This window comes from Dreissena polymorpha, chromosome 14, assembly GCF_020536995.1.
Source record: "Dreissena polymorpha isolate Duluth1 chromosome 14, UMN_Dpol_1.0, whole genome shotgun sequence".
Classification (NCBI taxonomy): domain Eukaryota; kingdom Metazoa; phylum Mollusca; class Bivalvia; order Myida; family Dreissenidae; genus Dreissena; species Dreissena polymorpha.
In genome coordinates, this window is record NC_068368.1 from 36,003,658 (window position 1) to 36,031,285 (window position 27,628).

At 37.1% G+C, this 27,628-nt stretch overlaps 1 protein-coding gene across 1 annotated transcript in view; it reads right to left on the reverse strand.

The window, feature by feature from the left end:
• Positions 1-27,628, reverse strand: part of LOC127857097 (potassium voltage-gated channel subfamily KQT member 1-like) — a 167,908-nt gene that overhangs the window by 112,146 nt on the left and 28,134 nt on the right. The window contains exon 2 of the mRNA XM_052393460.1: positions 5,990-6,761. Coding sequence (XP_052249420.1) covers positions 5,990-6,540 — 551 coding nt within the window. The 5' untranslated portion in view covers positions 6,541-6,761. The remainder of the gene's footprint in view (positions 1-5,989; positions 6,762-27,628) is intronic.

The window sequence follows — 27,628 nt, forward strand, 5'->3', positions numbered from 1 at the left end:
TTTTTTAATCATTATAAGCAAAATATGTCAATGCGTTGAAACATAAAGACTATTAAAGATGTTAACCTTGCCAGACATGTTGATGCAACTGAAACACTCAGAAGGGGGCACAAAATTGCGGTGATGCCCCGTATTTCACATTGTGCCTTGTGTGATGCCCCGTATTTCACATTGTGCCGTGTGTGACTATTGTTTTGCTTGCTTTGTTGCTTAGAACTGATATTGGGGATGAAATGATGGACATATTGTAGTACTTTTTAAAATTAAGCTTTGGAATATATGGTGGTATTTCCTGTCAACTACAGAAACAGTTCAATAAACTGTAATTAAAAGAAGCACTTGAGAACTGGTCAACAAATGATGATATTTTCTAACCATTCGTGGTTATCACTTCGGGTTCGCTTGCTAACACTCAACCTACGTTGTTTATGCATCAGTGAAACAAATGGGAAAGCTGCAGTTATCCAAACACGCTTCTTTCATTAAATATAATAACATCGCATGCTATGAAGCATCTGATAGATGTTTGAAATGTGGGAGGTTCGGGTTTTGACGGTGTTATACTAACTGCTAATGAACTACATGAATTTGGTAATTATTTCCGTGCACGTATGATCAGATATTTGCATGTTTATGCTTATGGGCATATACCATGCTTAAATGTGTCTTGTTCTGTGAAAATTGGCCAAAATGCATGTGCGGACAGTGTCGTCCCAGATTAGCCTGTGCAGCACGCACAGGCTAATCAGGGACGACACTTTTCGCTTTGATGGTATATTTCGTTTAAAGGGAAGTCCCTTTTTACCGAATCTCTAGTTTAAGCGGAAAGTGTTGTCCATGATTAGCCTGTGCGACGACACTTTACGCACTTGCATTATGCAGAGTTTTCTCAGAACAATACACATATTATGCTTTCAGGTCTACAGTTCTTAATATGCTTACATTTTGACAAATATAATGTTATGAAAGCGGCAAGTTTTTTGGACGACATAACAACCCGTTGAATAAAATAAAGAACAGAACAGAGCCAACAAGCACCGTGTAATTACGTCGTTATTGTCATCAGTGATGGCATTCAGCACTGAAACAACAAATACGTTGAATCGACCCTTAAAAGCAGTGACGCATGTTTTATTTCTTTCATGCTTTTGTTTCGAATTTCCTGTGTTTTGTCTTTTTCTTTTGTGCAGTTACACATAGTTTGCAATTCGTTCCTGACCTTTAATATACGACATTATGCTTTCATAAGGATTTCCATCTCTTTGTACAGCTGAAAATGCAGTATTTGTGTTTGCCCTATTATTTTAACCCATGTTTCCCTAGTGGACTCTCCCATCCTTATAAATTGGATCAATTTATTTCCAAAATTAGGGATGTCTAGTATATTTATTTCTATATTTAGAATATTCCTTCCAGAATGCGGCGTCTCATATGGGTTTACGCTGTTTGCCAAGGTCTTTGTTCTAGACGCTAGGCATTAATGGGTTAAACTTACTGCCCATGTGTAGGGGTCGGGGTTTTAAAATAGCAAGGTAAAACTGACGTCAAAAGTAAAAGTTATAAATAATCTGTTGTCAGATTAAGGCAGGGACTCTCTCTAACTTGACAATGCATTCAATACTGTTAAAAACCTTATCTCCATCGATATGAGGCGGTAAAAGTCAAAACTCAAAATAAAGAACTAAAAGGTCAAAATAGGGTTTTCGCGTTCTGAAAATCAGTTTAAGGTTATTAAAGAAAACACAATCCACGATGTTTCCTCTAATGTTAAGATAAAATTTCGAAGTCAAAAATCGGAATACAGGAACAGGTAGATAGAGAGATACTTCCATAAGAATCATGTCCGCATTGTACTTGATCCTGCATTTAAAGTTTTTAAAAATAACAGTAAAACTGCTGACCTATACCAGAAGCAACTTTGATACATGGCATAAGTTTCGCTGATTGATTCGTGACACAAGGTTCGCTGATGAACTATTTATTAATAACAACATCATTGTTGAGAATAATTTGTTGAACATCCGCCAATAAACACGGGTGATGAGTTAAAATATGCAGTGATGAATCCATGAAGGCGTTTATAAACCCACGCATCAGAACAAAATAGAGTTGTTAATTAACCGATAAATAACGTTAATTTGTGAAATCCATTTTATTTCAATCATGATTTGATAAAACTTTATGAGGCGCGCTTTAATAAAATATGGTTTAATGCTTGCGCTTAAAGTGTCCACCCAGATTCGCCTGTGCAGTCCACACAGGCTAATCAGTGACGACACTTTCCGTCTAAACTGGATTGTCGTAAAAATGGGTCTTCAGTTTCACGATATGTTCAATAAAAGCGGAAAGTGTCGTCTCTGATTAGCCTGTGTGGACTGCACTGGCTAATCCGGGACTACACTTTACGCAAATACATTAGCACCCATCCCCCCTTTTCACAGAACGAGGTTCATATATATCAATAACCTGAATTGTTTAAAAGCAGTTTTGCAAAACTCATAGTGAACTTTATATTTTTGAAGATCATCGAACATCATGCTGAAATGTGCTACTAATGTTTGGTCGCTCGAGAACTACCTTATCCAGTCAGATATAACCTTTTTCTTGCCTTTACTTTCGTCTTGGAGTTACGCTACGCTCTGGGTACTATAAATACTGAATGTTTGCTGAAAATCATTAGCTTTAAAACACGACGATTAGTAAGTCGCATTGCTTTGATTACTGTTGAAATAAAACCTTCCCACCCTCCACAAAATTAATGTACTTGGATACTGGCCAGTGTTTGTATATAGTTTCAGTAAAATGCGCACAGATCCGGAAAACAGGGTCCCGTCAAGGTTGCTTCCTTAAGACCATTGGCTAGAGTACAAGGAATCAACCAGTTGTCAGAGAATGTCAACCTCAAAGCTGTGAATACAATGCATTCGCCATGAACTTTCAATCTTCAATTCGGGAACAAATTAATAATGTTTGTTTTATGTGACTATTTTTAATTAAAACTTCTGCAGGATGAGAACTAACATCCGGTGGTTCAAAGACAATAGCCGCTGAGGCTGCCAAAATGGTACAGGTTTCCACACTTTTTTCCATGTTACAGGCACATATAACATTGTTAGTGGTTGTTCCTGGGCGACTTACCGCATTTGCAGGATGTTATTACCTTCTTATATTACACCTTATTAATATTGCTGCGCCGTTTTGAAATAAATCGGAAATATTCTATTAGCACCCGTCCTTACGGTGTCGGGGGATTCAATAAACATTTCTTTTAAGTTAAATGTTTTCATACCTTTCTATGGTATCTTAAATTGTATGTGTATGTATAATAGCCTTGACAAATGTTCTGCAAAACCTTAGGAATAAAATATTAAAACTTCTGTTTAGCTTGTCGTTGGATAAATATTATTATCCACAAGAAGATAAACACCTTCTGTTGTACATCACTTAATTGAGTTCTGCTTTTCCATTTTGTTTCGTTATGGAAACAAATCACATGGTGCTATGGTTTCGAAAGTTCCAAATATTTTAATAGCGTTATCTGTATAAATTATCTACCATTTAAAGACTGAATTTTTGTGAAAACTTTCTGTTACATTTTTCTTGATGGGCATTGCAATCAAAATCACAAAATTCTTTTGCGACTGGTAATCGATATTTTTACAAGTTCTGTACCTTTTTTAATAACTGAATTAAAATATACCAGTCAACATGCTTACCGATACATTGCACAGATAATTTGTGTCTTGTTCTGAGAAAACTGGGCATTATACATGTGCGTAAAGTGTCGTCCCAGATTAGCCTGTGCAGTCCGCACAGGCTAATCAGGGACGACACTTTCCGCTTTAACTTGATTTTCTGTAAGAAGGGACTTCCTTCAAACTAAAAATACCATAAAAGCGGAACGTGTCGTCCCTGATTAGCCTGTGCGGACTACACAGGCTAATCTGGGACGACACTTTACGCACATGAATTAAGCACAAGTTTCTCAGAACAAGACACATGTTTTATTCATATTTATTCGTAAGTGTATGATTAGCATAACCACAGTTTTGTAATAGGAAGAGTGTTTAGTAAGTTAAAAATAGTAACACATCCATTGAGGTTTAACCGATAAACTCACCTGGAAGTTGTTATTACTGATTTCCCGGAGGTGTCATTATAAACGATACATCTCAATCACGTTCATACACAGTGCACTTTAAAATAAAGCATAGAAATATTTAGAAAATGTAAAATTATAACCCTATTTGGAACATCGCAAAAAAAATATCTTCGCTATATCGTTATGAATACTAAATTAACGGTTTATTGCAACGTAATTGTCTTCGTTGATATTATTCCGAGCGACTGTTTACAAGAGATTGATTGAAGTAGATAATAATTGGATTTGTTTATGAGGAATGCTGTTGTCTATAATATATTTTAAATATTCTAGTATATGTAATTTTCTGTTCTGTTCTGTTCTGTTCTGTTCTAATTAGGTTCGCAAACTTACATTTGATTTCATATATCGCATGCTGAACGAAGTGTCAGGTTGTTTACTTGTCCCCAGTTTGTCAAATGTTTATCATTAATTGTTTGAGTAAAAATTCCGAAAAGTGTATACGGTATTTCCTCCATAATTTGGAAAGAAATTGTATCAACTGAACATAACTTTAGAAGTCTGCGTGGTGTAGTGGAAGTGCGTTGCCTTTTGGCTCTAGAGGTCGCTTATTCGAGCAAAAGGACAGGCACAATTTTGTTAATGTTTTACCTTTCCTATTATAATTATTGAAAACTATTCTAAACTGTACAGTTTTTAGTATGTTCATTTAATTTGTCACAAATACGAAAAGCAGTCGAAAATAATAAGTACTTAGATATGCAGTATCATTCTCTAAATTAAGTATTCATTTATTCTTTACTTACTCTCATTGCGTTTGCTATTTTTGGAATAGGACGATCAATTATATTTTATTGTACGCATTATAAATAAACTTTTAGCTCGGTTATAAAACTCAACTTTTCAACCAGACTTGCAAATACATTTTTACACAGTTATTCCTAGCGTCTAGAAAAAAGGCCTTGGCAAACAGCGAAGACCCAGATGAGGCGCCGCATGATGCGGCGTCTCATCAGGATCTTCGCTGTTTGCTTAAAGGAATTTCTAAAAGAAATATTCTAAATATAGAAATAAATATACTAGACATCCCTAATTTTGGAAATAAATTGATCCAATTTAGAAGGATGGGAGAGTCCACTAGGCATAAATGGGTTAAATCGTGCTCTTTTTATTATAAACTAAAATTTCGCTGACATTAAACACAGCTGTTTTCTTAATATAACCCCACTTGTTATGCCATTAATGATTCAGGGATTGAAAATTATCGCTTCAGCACTTATGATCGTTTCGGCATTATCGTTTAATCATAATCATTGCAGGCAACACTCTATGAACCACAAAGAATCAACACGGTATATACATGTACGTACACGTATCATTATTAAACGAAGAACATCCAAAATACAAGCAGATGGTCTGATAGGGTGCGTAGTATACATGCGCCAATGTAGGCACTTCGTAATGAAAAAAAAACATCAAGCGCACACCAAACAATGGATTCGAACATCACACCTATGCGTGAAACGGATTATATATTTCTCTTAAAGTAGTATGCGTTCAAAAATATAACAATTCGCCCTTTATCGGTATCTATTTGTTAGCGTAAAATAATAATAAGCCGTAAACGCGTAAATGATTTCTTTGTATCCACACGGATTGTGACCACAGACTTTGCAGAAAATGTAAACAAGAAAAGCGTTCTGTACAAAAAGTACAAATAATACGACCTCGTGTTTAATGCTATTCGATTTCTCAAAATGGTAAATAATTATATTTTAGCAATGTGTGCTTAAATTGCACGACGTAAAATAATGATCAAGAACGAGAGTCTGTATATGTATATATAGAGAGAGAAACATTAGATACAATGGAACAGTTATTACTTACATTCCTATGTGATACGAAACGGCGAACCAGTCCTTGGGCCGTTCCAGGAAATTATAAACCCGGGCCTGCAGTCGCCTGTAGCGCGCATCGCGCTTGTGCATTTTATAATTGATGGGCTTTCCAAGCAGTGAGAGACGCGGCTGCACATAACGAACACTTCCTGTACCCTTCCGGGACAGCTTACTTAAATCCGAACTGATCTCTCTTTTATTGGCGTTCGTCTCACTATAATCCATGCTTTTCGCACCCAAATGGAACTTCACAGCTGGTCGAAATGTCTTCACAGGATCCGGTATCTTCGAACTCCCCGCCGGCTTCTGTCGGTAGTACTTTTCCGTCAGGTCCGAGCACGAGTCGCAACTGTCGTCGCTCACATCGTTATGGTCCGAGTCGGTCTTATCGGGCACGTGCCGATGGTGATGTGACGCGTGGGAGGACGAGTTACAGCGACGCAACAGCGCCGATGAATTGCTGCCTGATCCACGCTCGGTATCGGAACATTTCTCCGCTGTAGCGCCCATGGTGCTATCTGAGTAAGCCGAATGAAGCATTCCAATTTTTCCAATGATTTGAAAAGATTCCTTCAGACAGCGTTGTAATTACGCGTTTTATGTCTAAATTGGAAATTAATTTGTTTGGATTGGCTTGTGAATAAAGATAAACAATATTACTTCGAAGTAAGTCAGATGACACTGTTCATTCGCAGGGCGCAGTTTGTGGCAAAAACGTTTTTTATTCTATTTATTGTATTACTTTGCTGTTATTCGTGTATCTGAAATATAATGAGATAATAATATATAGTCATAGAAACAGAATATATCAGTGATATAGACACAGTCACTGTCAACGACATAAACACATTCACAGAAACAGAATATATCAGAGATTTGGACATAGTAACTGTCGATGACATTAAGAACATTCGCAGAACAAGAAATGGCTACAGACGCAGTCATGGAAACAGACGTCGAGTGAGTTCATTCATTGCGACTTGCTGTCTCGTCAATCCCACGATGTGGTGCTTAGAGGCCACGGTAACTTAGAAATGTTAAATACAAACGTCTACACATCGTTACCATTAAAATGCCTTATTGGCAACATGTATGTATGAATACAAGTCTTCTGGCGTTTTGGTGGATTTAAAGATCGCCAACACAACAACACTTAAAAACAATATTCTGGTGTGTTGATATATTTGCGACTTTCAAAACCGCCAAAACTCAAGAACGGTATTTCGCAAATGGTAATTCGGGTTCGAAGTCGGATATTTAAGTTGTTTTGTCGTGATAGCGCAATGGGTGGTTCACGCGCTTCTTACCATTCCGGGCATGTGGGGTTTCCTCCGGGAGCAACGCCCCCGCCCCCCTCCCAAAAACCGAGGTCACGGTGGTGAAATGGGTATGATGCCCGCCTAGCGACCGGGAGGTCACGGGTTCTATCCCCACTGTGGAAGCGTTCTTTAGATCTCTCCCAAAGTTCTAGGCCCAGGAAACAGACTCGAGAGCGTTTCACGCAATTGATTATCTTTTAATGGCAACTTAATAGCAACGAATTGCAGCTATAATGAAAAAAGTATCCCATCTTTCGGACGTATGGTAAGTTAATCAGCAAGGAGGGTTTTGGACACCGCGTCCTAACATAATGCAGCCTTAGGCGCGTAAGGATTATATAAACTTAGAAATACACACACACATATTTTCATGGCAGCGCCCTATGTTTCCACAAATACCCCATAACGATATGACAGAAATATGTATAATTGGCCATCAGAAATAATGTATTCAACCCGTTTATGGTGTTATAATGTCTCAACCTCCGCGCAGATATTGGACTGAAACCAGCATAGCTGGATTAAATCTCTGTCTTCATAATCAACCACGTGATGATAGCCAAGCAACGTGGTACAATAATTTTACCGTTGTTATTTTTACTTTTTCAAATTGAGGTAATTTATGTTTAAGTATGAACCTAAATTTATATATACTATTTTGTAAATATAAAAGAAAAATGATACAATTTCATACCATTAAACTTGAACAAAAATATGAAATTCTACCAATTCTGGTAGGACTTCCTTGTGATGGCAGAGGTTGTATGTGAGAGCAATAAATGACAACTGTGCGTGGAGATTGTTAATGGCAAATCACCGGTGCAACATGGATTAAAACTTTCTATGGTGCCTTTCGAACGGGTTTGAGAGAATGAGCGTAAACAATTTGTAAACATATCATTTCTGAATAAAAATAATATCGTAAATAAGTTACCTTTATTAATAATGTGCACAACAAAAAAATATTAATAACCATAGCCAACTTACGATAAGATTTTATTGACAACTTCTTTTAAAAGCAAGTTTGTAATTATTATCATTATTACGACAATTAGGACTTGAAACAATTTACACAAGTGTGTTAATCGTTGCTATTGATGATAGCGTGTCGCAGCGATCAAACGAGACATTAAACGTTGCCGCTAATTGGAGCATTGGCATTTTGAGACTGCGTTTAATGTCTCACAATTATCGGAATTCAAAATAAAAGGTGTCAATTTTCTTTAACGAATATTCAGTGTGAAAAACAAGTAGAAACTATAAATTACTTGTTTGAGGTAAAATGTTTTCACTAAATTTATGTTTTACGCTTTGTTAAAGTGAGTGATATGATATATTGTTGTGTCTATCAGTGTTGTACTGGAAATTAAGGGTGTAAAGAATTTAAACGTAAGTTGCTTTTTTGTTATTCCATTAATAATTTATTTCAAAAGTAAAGCGCGTTTATTTGATATACTATCAATGCGTCAGTTATAAGTTATATTGTGCTTTATATATGTGACAAAATTTATTTAATCATTTAAAACATAAAACGATGTAAACAACATATGTATGACAACCGGCAAATAGAAGGGCTATAAATTACCGTGCGAGTAAGATTCATGGATTGGCTATGGTGCAAGTTAGATACATGGGGTAGCTACGGTGCAAGTCAGATACTTGGGGTAGCTACGGTGCAAGTCAGATACTTGGGGTAGCTACGGTGCAAGTTAGATACTTGGGGTAGCTACTGTGCAAGTTAGATACTTGGGGTAGCTACGGTACAAGTCAGATACTTGGGGAAGCTAGGGTGCAAGTAAGATACTTGGGGTAGCTACGGTATAAGTTAGATACTTGGGGTAGCTACGGTGCAAGTTAGATACTTGGGGTAGCTACGGTGGAAGTCAGATACTTGGGGTAGCTACGGTGCAAGTTAGATACTTGGGGTAGCTACGGTATGAGTTAGATACTTGGGGTAGCTACGGTGCAAGTTAGATACTTTGGTAGCTACGGTATGAGTTAGATACATTGGTAGCTACGGTATATGTCAGCTACTTGGGGTAGCTACGGTATGAGTTAGATACTTGGGAAAGCTACTGTGCAAGTTAGATTCTTTGGTATCTAAGGTATGAGTTAGATACTTTGGTAGCTACGGTATAAATTAGATACTTTGGTAGCTACGGTATATGTCAGCTACTTGGGGTAGCTACGGTATGAGTTAGATACTTGGGATAGCTACAGTGCAAGTTAGATACTTTGGTAGCTACGGTATGAGTTAGATACTTTGGTAGCTACGGTATGAGTTAGATTCTTTGGTAGCTACGGTATGAGTACGATACTTAGGTAGCTATGGTATATGTTAGACACTTTGGTAGCTACGTTATATGTTAGACACTTTAGTAGCTACGGTATATGTCAGCTACTTGGGCTAGCTACGGTATGAGTAACATACTTTGGTAGCTACGGTATGAGTTAGATACTTGGGGTAGCTATAGTGCAAGTTAGATACTTGGGGTAGCTACGGTATGAGTTAGATACTTGGGATAGCTACGGTGCAAGTTAGATACTTGGGGAAGCTACGGTGAGAGTGAGATACTTGGGGTAGCTACGGTATGAGTAAGCTACTTTGGAAGCTACGGTATGAGTTAGATACTGTTGGTAGCTACGTTATGAGTTGGATACTTTGGTAGCTACGGTATGAGTAGATACTTGGTAGCTACGGTATAAGTTAGATACTTGGTAGCTACGGTATAAGTTAGATACTTGGGGTAGCTACGGTATGAATTAGATATTGGGGTAGCTACGGTATGAGTTAGATACTTTGGTAGCTACGGTATTTGTTAGATACGTTGGTAGCTACGGTATATGTCAGCTACTTTGGTGTAGCTACGGTGCAAGCTAGATACTTGGGGTAGCTACTGTGCAAGTTAGATACTTGAGCTATTTGCGGTGCAAGTTATATATTTGAGCTATTTGCGGTGCAAGCTATATACTTGGGCTAGTTACGGTGCAAGTTATATACTTTGGATAGCTACGGTGCAAGTTAGATACTATGTGTAGCTACGGTGGAAGTTAGATATTTGGGTAGCGACTGTATGAGTCTGATACGTGGAGACGTAGCAATGGTGTGCGTTTGATACTCGCGGTAGCTACGGTGCGAATTAGATTTGTTTCGAGCTTGATATTTGTGAAGGAAGATGTGGTGCGAGTAAGCTACTTTGGGTAGCTCTTGTGTGAGTCTGATACGTGGACACGTAGCTATGGTGTGAGGTTTATACTTCGGTTCGAGCTAGATATTTGGGAAGGACGATATGGTGCGAGTAAGCTACTTGGAGTAGCTATGGTGTGAGTTAGATACTAGACTAAGTAGTTATGGTGCGCGCTTAAAACGTGCGTAGGTAGATATAGTGTGATATACTTAGTGTGTGTAGCCATGTTGTGAGTTAGATACTTGGGTGTGTAGCCTTGGTGCGAAAACTATACTTAGTGAATGTAGGTATGGGTGAGTTGATTAATTTAGTAGGTAGTAATGGTGCGAGTTAGATGCATACATGGTTGTGAAGCTATGGTGTGAGTTAGGTACATGGGTATTTACCTAAGTTGCAAATAAGTTACTTGGCGTAGGTGGATGAGTTAGAAACTATGATATGATGTTATGGGGCGAGTTAAATACTTGGGTAGGTAGCATTGAGCGATTTAAATACTTGGAAATGTAGCTGGCTTTGTAAGGTAGCTATGGTGCTCAATACTTTAATATTTAGCTTTGGTTTGGTTTTGTATAATAAATGTAGGTAGCTATGGTGTGAGTTAGATTAGTGGGTCGGTAGTTATGGTAAGAGTATATATTTGGATAGGTGGCTATAGTGCGAGTGAGGTACTTGGGTATGTTGCTATAGTGCGAATTATATACTTTGGTAGGTAGCTAGGCTGCGAGATAGATACTAGGGTATGTAGCTAGTGCGTGATAGATACTTGGGCCGATAGATTTGATGTGAGCTCGATAATTGGTCGCTATGGTGCGAGTTAGGTACGTTGGTAGGTAGATATGATGCCAGTTTTATACTTGGGTAGGTAGCTATGGCAAGAGATAAAGACCATGGTAGGTAGCAATGGTGCAATTCAAATACTAGATATGTAGATATGATGCGAGTTAGATACTTGGGATTTTAGTTATGGAGCGAGTAAGGAACTTGGTTTGGTACGTATGGTGCGAGTTAGAAACTTGGGTAGACGGCTATGAAGCGAGTTGCATACTTTGGGGTAGGTGGCTATAGTGCGAGTTAATTACATGCGTAGGTGGCTATAGCGCGAGTTATATACTTTAGTTGGTAGATATAGTGCGAGTGGGACACTTTTGTAGGTGGCTATAGTACGAGTAAGATATAGGATAGGTGGCATAATTTCAGTTAGACTTTTATTTATCTGGCTATAGTGCGAGTTAAATACTTTAGTAGGTGGCTATAGTGCGAGTGAGATATTTTTAGATTTAGATATTTGATAGGTGTCTATGTCGTGAATTACATGTGTAGGTGGATAAAGAGCGAGTTAGATACATGTTAAGGTGGCTATAGTGCGAGTAAGATACATGTAAAGGTGACTATAGTGCGAGTTAGGTAAATGTGTAAGTGGCTTAAGCGCGAGTAAGATACTTGGGTAGGTGGCTTTAGTGCGAGTTAGGTACATGTGTAAGTGGCTATAGTGCGAGTTAGGTACATGTGTAGGTGGCTATAGTGCGAGTTAGATACTTGGGTAGGTGGCTACAGTGCGAGTTAGATACTTGGGTAGGTGGCTATAGTGCGAGTTAGATACTTGGGTAGGTGGCTATAGTGCGAGTTAGATACTTGGGTAGGTGGCTATAGTGCGAGTAAGATACATGTAAAGGTGGTTATAGTGCGAGTTAGGTAAATGTGTAAGTGGCTTAAGCGCGAGTAAGATACTTGGGTAGGTGGCTTTAGTGCGAGTTAGGTACATGTGTAGGTGGCTATAGTGCGAGTTAGGTACATGTGTAGGTGGCTATAGTGCGAGTTAGACACATGTGTAGATGGCTACAGTGCGAGTTAGATACTTGGGTAGGTGGCTATAGTGCGAGTTAGATACTTGGGTAGGTGGCTATAGTGCGAGTTAGATACTTGGGTAGGTGGCTAAAGTGCGAGATAGATACATGTTAAGGTGGCAATAGTGCGAGTTAAGTACATGTGTAGGTGGCTATGGTGCGAGTTACATAATTGGGGAGTTGGCTATAGTGCGAGTTAGATACTTGGGTAGGTGGCTCTAGTGCAAGTTATGTACATGTGTAGGTGGCTATAGTGTGAGTTACGTATATGTGTAGGTGGCAATAGTGCGAGTTAGATACTTGGGTAGGTGGCAATAGTGCGAGTTAGGTACATGTGTAGTTGGCAATAGTGCGAGTTAGATACACGTGTAGGTGGCAATAGTGCGAGTGAGTTACCTTGGTAGATGGCTATAATTGCAGTTGGATACTTGTGTAGGTCGCTAAAGTGCGATTTAGATTCTTGGGTAGGTGGCTATAGTGCGAGATAGGTACATGTGTAGATGAGAATAGTGCGAGTTAAATACTTGGGTAGCAGACTATAGTGCGAGCTAGGAACATGTGTAGATGGGAATAGTGCGAGTTAGACATTTGTGTAGGTGGTTATAGTGCGAGCTAGGAACATGTGTAGATGGGAATAGTGCGAGTTAGATACTTGTGTAGGTGGCTATAGTGCGAGTAAGATACTTGGGTGGGTGGCTATAGTGCGAGTTAGATACTTGAGTGGGTGGCTATAGTGCGAGCTAGGTATAGTGTAGATGGAAATAGTGCGAATTAGATACTTGGGTGGGTGGCTAAAGTGCGAGTTAGATACATGTGAAGGTGACACTAGTGCGAGTTAAGTACTTGGGTAGGTGGCTATAGTGCGAGATAAAGTGCGAGTCAGGTACACGTGTAGGTGGCTATAGTGCTAGTTAGAAACATGTGTATATTGCTATAGTGCGAATCAGGTACACGTGTAAGTGGCTGCAGTGCGAGTTAGATACTTGTGTAGATGGCTATAATGCGAGTTAGGTACATGTGTAGGTGGCTATAGTGCGAGATAGGTACATGCTTAGGTGGCTATAGTAACTCGCACTTTAGCCACCCACCCAAGTATCTACACATGGGTAGGTGGCTTAAGTGCGAGTTAGATACTTGGATAGGTGGCTATAGTGCGAGTTAGGGTTAGATACTTGGGTAGGTGGATATAGTGCAAGTCATGTACAGGTGTAGGTGGCTGTAGGGCGAGTTAGATACTTGGGTAGGTGACTAAAGTGCTAGTTATTTACTTGTCTAGGTGGTAATATTGCGAGTAAGATACGTGTATATGTGGCAACAGAGCGAGTTAAATACTCGATTAGTTGGCTAAAGTGCGAGCTAGGCACGTGTGTAGCTGGCAATAGATGGCTCGTGTAGGTGGCTATAGTGCGAGTTAGATACTTGTGTAGGTGACTGTTGTATGAGTTAGATATTTATGTAGGTCGCTATAGGTGAGTTAGATACTTGGGAAGATGGCTATAGTGCGAGCTAGGTACATGTGAAGGTGGCTACAGTGCGAGTTAGATACACGTGTAGGTGGCAATAGTACGAGTTAGATACTTGGGTAGGTGGCTAAAGTGCGAGCTAGGAACATGTGTAGGTGGCAATAGTGCGAGTTAGATACTTGGTAGGTGGCTATATTGCGAGTTAGGAACATGTGTAGGTGGCTATAGTGTGAGTTATATACTTGAGTAGGTGGCTAAAGTGCGAGTTAGATACACATGTAGGTGTCAATAGTACGAGTTAGATACTTGGGTAGGTGGCTATAGTGCGAGCTAGGTACATATGTAGGTGGCAATTGTGCGAGTTAGATATTTGTGTAGGTGGCTATAGTGCGAGCTAGGTACATGTGTAGGTGGCTAAAGTGCGAGTTAGATACTTGAGTAGGTGGCTAAAGTGCGAGTTAGATACATGTGAACGTGGCAACAGTGCGAGTTAGGTACATGTGTAGGTGGCTATAGTGCGAGTTACATACTTGGGTAAGTGGCAATAGTGCAAGTTCGATACTTGGGAAGGTGGCTATAGTGCGAATTAGATACATGTGTACATGGCTATAGTGCGAGTAAGATACTTGGGTAGGTGGCTATAGTGCGAGTTAGGTACATATGTAGGTGGCTATAGTGCGAGTTAGGTATATGTGTAGGTGGCTATAGTGCGAGTTAGGTACATGTGTAGGTGGCTAAAGTGCTCGTTAGATACTTGGGTAGGTGACTTAAATGCGAGTTAGGTACATGTGTAGGTGGCTATAGTGCGAGTTAGATACTTGGGTAGGTGGCTATAGTGCGAGTTGGATACTTGGGTAGGTGGCTTTAGTGCGAGTTAGATACGTGTGTAGGTGGCTATAGTGCGAGCTAGGTACATGTATAGGTGGCTAAAGTGCGAGCTAGGAACGTGTGTAGGTGGCAATAGTGCGAGTTAGATACTTGGGTAGGTGGCTATATTGCGAGGTAGGAACATGTGTAGGTGGATATAGTGTGAGTTATATACTTGGGTAGGTGGCTAAAGTGCGAGTTAGAAACACATGTAGGTGTCAAAAGTACGAGTTAGATACTTGGGTAGGTGGCTATAGTGCGAGCTAGGTACATATGTAGGTGGCAATTGTGCGAGTTAGATATTATGTAGGTGGCTATAGTGCGAGCTAGGTACATGTGTAGGTGGCTAAAGTGCGAGTTAGATACTTGAGTAGGCGGCTAAAGTGCGAGTTAGATACATGTGAACGTGGCAACAGTGCGAGTTAGGTACATGTGTAGGTGGCTATAGTGCGAGTTACATACTTGGGTAGGTGGCAATAGTGCAAGTTCGATACTTGGGTAGGTGGCTATAGTGCGAATTAGAAACATGTGTACATGGCTATAGTGCGAGTAAGATACTTGGGTAGGTGGCTATAGTGCGAGTTAGAAACATATGTATGTGGCTATAGTGCGAGTAAGGTATATGTGTAGGTGGCTATAGTGCGAGTTAGGTACATGTGTAGGTGGCTAAAGTGCTCGTTAAATACTTGGGTAGGTGGCTAAAATGCGAGTTAGGTACATGTGTAGGTGGCTATAGTGCGAGTTAGATACTTGGGTAGGTGGCTATAGTGCGAGTTGGATACTTGGGTAGGTGGCTTTAGTGCGAGTTAGATACGTGTGTAAGTGGCTATAGTGCGAGCTAGGTACATGTATAGGTGGCTATAGTGCGAGTTAGATACTTGGGTAGGTGGCTTAAGTGCGAGTTAGATACATGTGAAGGTGGCTAAAGTGCGAGTTAGATACATGTGAAGGTGGCAATAGTGCGAGTTAGGTACATGTGTAGGTGGCTATAGTACGAGTTAGATACTTGGGTAGATGGCTGTAGTGCGAGTTAGATACTTGGGTAGGTGGCTATAGTGCGAGTTAGGTACTTGTGTAGGTAGCAATAGTTCGAGTTAGATACGTGTGTAGGTGGCATTAATGCGAGTTAGATACTTGGGTAGGTGTCTATAGCGCGAGTTAGATATATGTGTAGGTGGCTATAGTGTGAGTTAGATATATGTGTAGGTGGCTATAGTGCGAGTTAGATACATGTGTAGGTGGCTATAGTGTGAGTTAGAAACTTGGGTAGGTGGCTATAGTGCGAGTTAGATACGTTTGTAGGTGGATTTAGTGCGAGTTAGAAACTTGGGTAGGCGGCTATTGTGCGAATTAGATACTTGTGTAGGTGGCTATAGTTCGAGTTAGATACTTGGGTAGGTGGCTATAGTGCGATCTAGGTACATGTGTAGGTGGCTATAGTGCGAGTTAGGTAATTGGATAGGTAGCTATGATGTGAGTTTTATACTTAGTAGGAAGATATGATTCGAGATGTGGTCTTGAGCATATAGCTATGGTGCGAGCTAATTCGTGGGAAACCTTGCATCGAGACAGATACATTGGTGGGTCAGTAGCTGTGATGCGAGTAAGATACTTGGGTAAGAAGCTACGGTGTGATTTAGATACTTGGGTAAGTAGCTACGGTGTGAGTTAGATACTTTTGTTAGTAGCTATGGTGTAAGTGAGATATTTTGGCAGGTAGCTATGATGCGAGTTAGATACTTGGGTAGTAATTAGTAGTTAGTAGTTTTATTTTGGCACTGATACACAAATCATGGTAATATCCAAACAAATAGATACATACTAACACATACTGATGAATGACTAGCTAAGTAATACATGGCATAATATAACAAATATAAGTTCAAATAAATAAATATTACCATGCAATGCTAACCATTACCAGGGACACAAAAAGTGAGAATTATTTCACTTATTTCCATTGTGGTCCCAGAAGCTATGTTGGGAGTTAGATTCTAGGGTAGATAGTCATGATGTAAGTTAGATTCTATGGTAGTTTTATATTGAACCTACGCGATACATACTTGCATATTGTGATGTATGCTATTTCTTAACTATACGCTGTTACCTATCGTGTTTCCTAGAAAATTACCTAGCATATTTTCAAATTTGAACAAAGCAGAAAAAGTATTATATGATTTTCAGCCCGTGCTATCTGGAATGCAAAATATATTATAAAGCTGAAAATTTTAAAAAAAAGTTGATGTTTCTTTCCGTTTTGTAAACTATTGTTCTGATTAAAGTCTGTTTTCGCTGCAAAACATGTGTATTTTTATACAGAAAAAAGTAACGTTTAGCCATTAAGACTCTTTTTAAGTAGTCGCTATTTATATCTTGAGCAAGTTATTGAACAAGTAGATACGAGACTATCACATCCTGTATATATGTTTAGTCCGACAACATTGATTTCATATTAAACAAAAGTGTTTCTAGTATTCTTTAATCGATTAAAAACATGTGCACAACTTGTATTGTTCGTAACGGTACTACATTTAATATATGTATGCATAAACATAAGTGCCGGGATGATGTTGGCGAGATATAAATAACATATTAGATGCATCAAGTAAGAACAAAAGGTAAGCCATGTAAGTGAGTTAATTTAGTTGTGACAAAAAATAAGAGTTACTGCAGAAAATGTGCTTCACATTCTTCTCGGTTATTAAGAAGAATTAGGTTATTTAGGCAGGCTAAACGACATCGTCATATAATATTATTACTGATTGTATATACAGTTTTAATTATTTTCAGTCGACTACTCTCTACTGGCATTCGTATCGTACCGGAAAGTCATTCCAAGCCTCATCATGACGACCTTCAATGACGTCATCACAACGTCACCCCACGTGTTTTGGTCGCACATTGTGGGTTCCGCCAAAGTTGGCCTTTGCGACTTCGAGCAAGCTGTACCTGAGGAGATGTTTGCAGATTATTACCTGACCGAACTCCAACAACGTGACGAAAAACTCGAGCACAAATCGACGCGCGCTCAGCACCAGACCTCCGGAAGGAAACCGCCATACACTTATGCGATGATGATGGCGGCGGCAATATATGCTTCCGGTGAGAGGACGGCTACGATGAAAGACATAATTCGACAGCTTAGGTCATGGTTTGCTGACACATGGGAGATCAGTCACATCGCGATGCGCAAGAAACTGGCGAAACCGCGCGTGTCCAGCTTATTCTACAAACAGACCGAAAAGGCGAGACCAGTCAAGATCGGAGTGGACGCTGAACAGTGGATGAAATATCTTCTTCTACGGAACGACTATGCTGACAGACTACGCGACCTTCAAGATGAACTAGAGCTGCCGAACCTGATGGATGATCTTGCCAAAGGACGATGCAAACCAGAGGATGTTAATTCCGGTTCCGGTCTCTGTTCCGGAAATCGCTCAATTGACATCAAGAGTGCAGCTCCAAACCGCAAGCGACTACCCATGGATGACATGAGCCAACCGTGTAAGCGTCCAAGACTTTCACTTCCGGCTCGACCAAGCGCCTTTGTTGATAGGGATCTTTTACATGAGACGCTGTACATAGACGGATTATCGGAATATGACTTCCGGTTTGATGATTTTGATTTGTAGATCCTATTCATTAAATTGATTGATCTTATTCATGCAAATAGATATTGTACATGATGTACATGGGTGGGGATAAAATTCAAAATAAGTGTTTTAATTTTTAATACGACGGAACTTAATGTGCTTTGTGTATCGTGGTCTGTGGAAAAGTGAATAATATGTGTTACATCAATTACTTTACTTGCCTGCATGTTTTATAACATTGTCTTTGTTTGAACAAATTAAACGATTATTGATATGCGTGTTTGTTTATAATATCGGTATCGCGTAGAGCAGCAATTGACTGAAAAGAATGTATGGAGAGAAATAATGAAATACAATTAAAGGGAAATCACTGTAACTGTAACATTGTTAAGCAGCATTTCTCTCCCATGTTTTTTATTGAAGAAACATGAATGTGCTACTGATTTTTAAACAAGAATTAAACCTTTGCATATTCGGTTTATTTTGAACCTGAAACATTTAGCAACACACTTATTCACTACATAGTGTCAATTTGCTGATTATAAAAAATTGAAGAACAAATCTTAAACTAAATTTATTTTAATTATTTCTTCAACTGACACGGTATGTATCGAAACTTACAACATACTTATATGACGACAAGCGTATTAAAAAAAACATGCACGTTTTTTTTTTACTGGAATATTCCTTTGCACAGATAATCGGCCGTTATAATAGTTTTTCTCTTCCATGTTACCTTGAAGATTTGCGCACGCGACGCCGTCTCGACAAACCTTCTCATAAAAACTTCCAAGATGGCTTCAAATCACTCAGGAGCAATCAGGTCAATCCTTAATTATACAAAGCACCATTTATGAAGTATTTTCATGAATATTGAACATAAATTGCCAAAAATGTTCAGATGTTTTTCTTCATATGTCTAACTTTCCTCATTATGTAGCTAAAAGCTATGTGAAAATCTGCCTCGAGGTTTCCGCGGTTAGCAAAATGACCACAAGACGACGAAATAAAATTGAGACTGACTTTTTTTAATTCGTGGAAGAAAATACTGTTGTTTATTTTATTCAATATATACAATAGACATACAGTCCATGAGTATGGTCAAAACACAGTAACATATATAAAGGCATGACATGTGATCAGTATTGAAATATATAAGTTGTTAAAATAGTATCAATACATGAACAGGTCAAGGACAAATTTTAATAGATTACAGCATTTAGAATCTATGCAGCAAGTAATGCTATAACGATAACAACACAAACAACACAGACGACTCAACAAGAGAGCGAGAAGTCAAGTTTGAGTAATTTATTGTATGCAATTAATCATTATAATACTTTTACAGTTTTCTTATATTAAAGCGAGATTATACGATTTTTTATATGTGTTAAATTGTAATATATATTGATACATAATACAAAATATGTTACATAAGCACAAAATAGGCAAGAAAAAGTTTGAAGACGAATTTCATAAAATGCAGCAAAGACAAATTTGCGCCCCGAGCCGATTGTGACGAAGATATTTCGTACATATTTTCCTACAATAACCGAAGCATTCGTCTTTATAGTTAGTGTTCGTGTGTCGTATTAATAGATATCCTTGCAGGAATTTAAAATGAACCGTTAAACTAAATGTAGATTCACATCGTACATGCATGATTTACATGCTGGCGAATTCGACTGTACAGCCTTTTTCGATTTCAGAATTAAATATCTGGCTATCGCATTTTTCGACACATGTTCTTCTTAACGTGTATTTTAATTTATAATAAAATATTTGTTTAATAAGTTTTTTTACAAATTTTACATAAATTAAATATTTGACAAAATCGTATAATCTCGCTATAAATGCTTCATGTACATATATCATGGCTAAGTTTCTTTTGGTACTTGAATTATCTGATTGCATTCAATAAATATTATCATGTTTGGTCTTTTCCAATAATATTTATTCATATACAATGTCCTTATATCATCATATAAGGAACATTCTACTAAAATGGTATGCAATGTTGACATTTTCTATATTGAAAAGGTATAGCTTCAGGTCTATACATATTCATCAACTCTTTCGTGTTTGTATGCAAATCGGCTCAATTAAAAACAAAATCAAGCCGTCAAATAATAGAACAGAACAGAAAGTTTATTCGTATAACTTGAACATTTACAGTTCATCGTTACATATAAAAAACTGACAATATATAAGCGATAAGCACATGCATAGTTATGTGAAAGTGCCCAAACTAGTACATAAAAAGGTGTTAAAATGCACTAAGGCCATCGAATTACTCAACGTTTGCGATCAATGTACCAGTTCTCATTTTAAAAGCATTAAACAATGTATCGCAAGTTTATTTAGGACTTTGGTTTTATTATTTGTTAACAAAAGAATAAATTTATGCATACTAGGTCGGTTAAAATAGAATTTGTCAATATACATTTTTCTTATATCTGTATAAAGAGGACATACAATTACAAAATGGTATGCGTCTTCAATATCATTTGAGTTACATATATTACATTTGCGTTCGTTTTCAGGAATATGTGTATGTCTCCCAGATTCAATTTTTAAAGTGTGGGACGAAAGTCTTAATTTTGATGTCTTTTTTCTGAAATTAAAGTTTTGGATTATGTTAAGGTAATCAGATAATCAAATCGATGTTTCAATTCTTTGTATAAAGTTAATGAACTTTTAACGTTTAAACCATTTAGCCACAAACCTATGTACATATCAATTAGTATATTTTTAAATATAGGAATAAATACATTTGCATTTACTGATTCTGAGTAAATCCAAACATCTACAAAACCAGTATTTTGAAGTAAGTCTCGTACTTTGGAAATCCAATTGTTACATCGTATTATATTTTCAGCACCATTGCTCATATAACATAGTGTACTATATAATATACAACTAGTTTGTTTAACAGTATACAATTTTATGAAATATTTTATCATTCGTACATAGCGATTTATATATTATGGGTATCGCCCTAGTTCCACGTACACAGCTGAATTAGCGGTACTCATTTTGACACCCAGTATTCGTTTGAAAAATGTTCTGTGAACTCTTTCAATATCATCAGCATTTACAAACTTCCAAACCTCACACGCTTAACACAGTATTGAAGTAACATAAGAATCGAACAAATTTAACATTATTTTAACAGGAACACGCATGTCTTTGGTGATTGCAAAAAGCGACCCATAGTCTTTAAGCCTTTATCGGAAAAAGTTTGAGTAGTTTGTATAAACGATCCACCACTTGAAAGTACAATGCCGAGATAGTTAAATGATTGAACCATTTCTATTTGCTCATTGTTATAAAAAATTGGCTCGTTCTGTGAATTATTTTCTCCCTTTTTATATATGACCACTTTTGTTTTTCTAAATGGACTTTTAACTTCCATCGTTCACAATATTCGTATAGATTATCTAAAGATTTTTGCAATCCTTGTGGTCTTTCTGAAAAAATTACAGCATCATCTGCAAACAATAGCAAATACATAGATAGCTGGTCCAACGTGATCATGTTTTCATTGTTATTACTCAAAAATAGTTCGATGTCGTTAGCTAAAAGAGAAAAAAGTATAGGTGAGATTGTCTCCCCTTGCAATAATCCAACTTCGCATTTAAAGAAATCCGACAACGTCCCCCATATGTCACATAATTTCACTTCATCATACCAAAAACCTATAATACACCTATATATAGGTCTTTGATCATACATAGACCGAATAATTTTTTAACAATCTACCGTTTATTCCGCTCTTAATAAGCTTGTACCAAGCCCGTTTTTCGATATATTGAATCATAACATTTCATAAGGTCGATATAGCAACAGTATAGTTTCTTTTTTGTACTGAGTTGTTTATCTTTATAAGCCTTTAGTAGGAAAATAGCATCCACAGTGCTATAATTGGGTTTGAATCCAAACTGAGCGTCTGTGAGCGTATCATTTACAATAGCCCACTTTTTAAGCCGTTCGTTTATTACGACTGAGAACAGTTTGGCGAAACAGCTCACTAACGTTATGCCTCGATAGTTGTTAGGTTAGCTTATAATGAAATCAGGTACAAAACAGGGTCTTAAACGATCAGTATCATTTCTTGTTCATACTCAAACATATATAATATAAATTCGGTTCACAAGAACAATTAATGGGATAATTTCATGAAATGTACATTGTTCCGTACACATTTCCAACGCTTGGCTTGACATGGTATTTAACTCTATTCTTAATTATTCATAGATACACGCCGTATTTTGGACCACACAGATCCAAATTCTATCTGCAATCATTTTGCACAGACTACTAGGCATTGTTATGGATGATTAACATATATGCATTGCCGAGTGATATACAAGGGGAGTAACCGCTGAAAGAAAATCTCTAAAACCTTGAATATTTATCGTGAACAATTCCTGAAAATGGTGTCATTATGTCAGACGAACGATGCGATTGTTTGATTGATGATCAATGCTAAGATTGATCGATACATTTAATGCGAAAAATACAAGACACAAATTATTCGAGTATGTGGATACGTATCAATTTTAATAGTCAAAACGTCACGATTTCAGCCTAACTGTATGTAAAGTTAATTCATACAATACTAACGTATGCCCACAAAGGTTTGTACAACCACTTTAAGTGCAATATCGATGTTGCAATATGAGTAAAATGTCTAGCATGATTTTACAGAAAGATGTTTAGAGGGTTGGAATTATACGCAATATTTTATTAAAGGCGTTCGTGGCTTGTGTTATTAACACATTTCCCGGTCAAGTCTACCAACACACTTTATGAAATGACAAAGCATGAAAGATATTCAGGGTGCAAGATCAGGTGACTTTGTGGGGTTCCATATTAAACTTAAATAGATGTTAAAAAACACCGGTAAAACAATTTATCTTAAGAATTGCAATTGGTGCATACAAGACAGGTTTTGATTCTGCTTATAGCAATTTGAAAAAAAGATTATTTGAATAAGCATGTTTTCTTGTTTAAAAAGTATATTTTTACTTGTCATGTATACGTTTATGCTTCACGCAACGTGAAATTGTGTCACCGATTTCAGACGTATTCAAGGATGTATTCTTATACCTTAAGATATCGGCACACACTGCAAGAAAACTGTCTTTTATAAACTAAAGATGCATGCAAATGTATTTAAGTAACTTGAAATATTTGCACACACACATTTCTGGACGTTTTGTTTACGTTCTGTCAAGCCCGCGTGTAAGCCCCTAAAAATACGTTGATTCTGCACCCTGATATCTCTATCACCTGCTTTCTAAAAAGCACAGAACATTTAAGAGATACGAAATGCTCTTTTTTGTGGCACAATATATTCCATTTAATTTCCCGCAACGATATTTTTTCATACGACACACAAACACTTACTTGGTACATGTACATGAGTGTATTGTCTCTAAAAAAAGCATGTTGTATCTTGTTAAATCTATGTTACCAGACCAGATCTTGCGTTGAGATTTTGGTAATTGCTATAAGAAAAATAGATGTTTAATGTGTTAACTTTATTTTTCAAAATATTGTACGAAATACTCGTTGATTTTGAGGGGTTATGGGCTTTAAAGTATATTTTGATATATGTTTCCTTGCTTAATTATACTGATATTAATTCAGTTGACGTATCGTAATTTCTGCAGTGTGTATTTTTATTATATTGGGGCAAGATTGACAAGTGGCTGCATTTTTAAGAAAAATATCAAGCAACGACGAATATAGAGATTGATTGTAAATTTATAATGGATGCATAATTGAATAGTTAAACAAGAAAAACAAGTTAACATTCTGATGAGTCGTTCGTTTTCGTATTATTGTTACTTTGTTATAATACGCTTTTATTTTATCTTTTATTGTATTAATTGATAAACAGACACAAGTTACATTACATGGGTATAAATTAATCTCTTTTGGTGATAATTTGATATGAAAAACGGATGAAATAGTGATCTTGTAAAATTAAGATCAACTGTCCAAGTAACATGGTGGCCTTCTTGGAATATCAGTTATCTCGTATCGTATTCTTTTTTCTCTGTTGACATGATCGAAGTTTAACTGATTGATTTGTGTGAAAGGCCTTTGAAGAACAATATGATAAGTCAATAATGATTGCCTTTCATACGCTGCAATTTCGTTTCAAAGTCTTCTTAAAGCGAGTATTTACGATTTTGTCAAATATTTATAAATTTATATAAAATGTGTAAAAAAACTTATATACATTTCAATATACAATAAAATAAAAGTTCAGAAGAAAATGTGTCGAACAATGCGAAATAAGTCAGATATTTAATTCTGAAATCGATTAACTTTTATACGCTGCAATTTCGTTTCAAAGTCTTCTTAAAGCGTGTATATACGATTTTTTCAAATATTAATGAATTTATATAAAATGTGTAAAAAAAATTATTATATATATATTTCAATAAACAACAAAGTAAAAGTTCAGAAGAACATGTGTCAAACAATGCGAAATAAGCCAGAAATTTAATTCTAAAATCGAAAACGGCTGTACAGTCGAATTCGCCAGCATGTATATCATGCATGTACGATGTGAACCTAAACTTAGATTAACGTTTCATTTTAAATTCCTGCAACGATATATATTCATACAACACACGAACACTAACTCTGGTCCTAATAAAAAGACAAATGCTTCGGTTATTGTAGGAAAATATGTTCGTCACAATCGGCTCGGGCGCTTATTTGTCTTTGCTGCATTTTATGAAATTCGTATTTAATGCATAATTTTTCTTGGCTATTTTGTGTTATTGTAACATATTTTATCAATATTTTACAATTTAACACATATAAAAATAGTATAATCTCGCTTTAAGGATTGAGAATTTTGTATACAAATATAAATTAAAGGAGTGTAAATTCTAGGAATACGGCATAGTGTTATGATTCTCGTTTGTTGTAAGCGTTACCTATTCTATTCATCTGTAAACATCACTTGATTTGACACATGAACTATAAGTACATATCTTTTTCGGCTAGATTTAATTATTATATGTTTAAGTACATAAATTATGTGCATTTACTATTGGCTTACTTTATTAGGAGTTAAGTGTGAAAATTTACGGAAGACACAACTGTTAAAATTTATTGATTAAAGTAACAACGGCTAAAAAACTAACTTTAACGTTAGCATTACATCTGTTGTAATCTTTTTAAACATTAATTTAAATCAGTTTTAAGCTAACACCCCTGTCACAGTCTGCAAAACAAAAAAGTATCAAAAAATCATATATCCTTTATTCCAACTATATTGTACTGTCCGGAATACGTCGGTTTTGCGGCCTCCTCCTCAATTTTATAATTGAACGGTCGCCGGTTTCACATTATCTTCGTTTAATAGCATTGAACGAATATTTGCTTTAATAAAGTTTTTTGATTTATTGATGAACGCCTGTTTTGTCAAAATGTCATACTGCAAATTAAGCATCGCGTCCGACAATATTGTGGTTTGTACCAGGCATTCTAACTTATTACAAGCCGGTTACCGGGCAAAACATCTGTGTAATGGCCGTTTTCGCTGTGGTTTTTTTTTTCAGTCTGATGCTTTTTCTGTTAGGTAATTGCTTTTTTCTATGAAACAACTACTTTTTAAACGTATATTCAACTGTTCATATGGGGAAAATACGGACTTGTTTCGATAAAATACGAGAATATCTTGGATGTCATGTCGTACAAATGAAAAATGCATATACTAATGTATTATACTATAGGTGTTATACCATACGTGTATATCATATAATATTTTGTAATACTATGCGTAAACATTATTGATACGGAAGCCTCTGAATTCTACAGCGACCAGATTCAACCCTAAATGCGGCATTACTCTATCAACTCTGCATACCTTTTCGCCTTTCTTCCGTTGCATCGTTCCTCCCAAAAGACTATGCGTTCTGTCGCCATTATGTTATTTGCGTTAGATGGTCACAACACATTGTCTGCGCGTAGGCGACAGTTTGTTTGAACAATATCTGGGAATTGCAATTTCTTCTGCAGGTTGGCGTTCAATCCCCATGATGGTGTTGTGGCCAGAACTCCAACTTCCTGACTTTCGTTTAAAAATGAACTGAGAGGGGTTATTTGTTTATAGGGGTTCTTCTTCTTCCGTTCAAAGTCAAACTAGTGTTGAGTAGGCGGGAACCGTTAATGGATGGTGAGCCTTTCAATGAAGAATTTGTATCAGACTGCGAAAGCTAATATTGGACGACACTTTACGCACATGCAGTAAACCCCCGCTTCACAGATCACGGCGAAAGCTTATTGTGACTAAAATAATATTGTCTTCTTTCCATATCTTCACTTTCGACCATAGCTCTTCTCATCTGCTTTTAAGCTCTTTCCTAATTATCTCGTATTTGGAGCCTTCGTCCTTTTCTATCTTTTTTGTAAGTTTCGGCAATGTTTTGATATATCAGTCTGTTCCGGCTTTGCCTGAGCCACAACTACTCATAATTATGCCCAAATCTATCCCGGGAGATCGATCGGAATGGTGTGTTGGTGTCAATAGGAGTCTTGTATTCAACACGTTACACTAGTTCACAAATGGTTTTAAGCATTTCGAATAATTCATATGTCATACAATGGCCAGGTAGTCCCAGCCAGCGGACGAGATTCTTGTAAATTACCCTCAAGACCCGCTACTAGCGTACCCTCTCTAGACCCGCTACTAGTGTTTTTTGATTGTCTTAAAACATGAGATGTCAGATCAGTCTCAGAACTAGGAAATCATACTGACCCTTGTCTTTAGATCGAATGAATAGAAATCCTTAAAGCGGGACTACACGATTTTGTAAAATATTTATAATTTATATAAAATGTGTAAAAAAAACTTATTATACATATTTTTCAATAAAAATTAAAATAAAAGTTAAGAAGAACATGTGTCGAAATTGCAAAATAAGCCAGATATTTAATTCTGAAATCGAAAATGTCTGTACAGTCGAATTCGCCAGCATGTAAATCATGCATGTACGATGTGAATCTAAATTTAGTTTTACGGATCATTTTAATTATTTGCAACGATATCTATTCATACAACACACGAACACTAACTCCGATCCTAATAAAAAGACGAATGCTTCGGTTATTGTACGAAAATATGTACGAAATATCTCCGCCACAATCGGCTCGGGCGCTAATTTGTCTTTGCTGCATTTTATGAAATTCGTCTTCAACGTATACTTTTTATTGCCTATGTGTGTTATTGTAAAATATTTGTATCAATTCTTTACAATTTAACACATATAAAGATCGTGCAGTCCCGCTTTAAGCTTACTTAGACACATGATTCCGTTTCCTTCG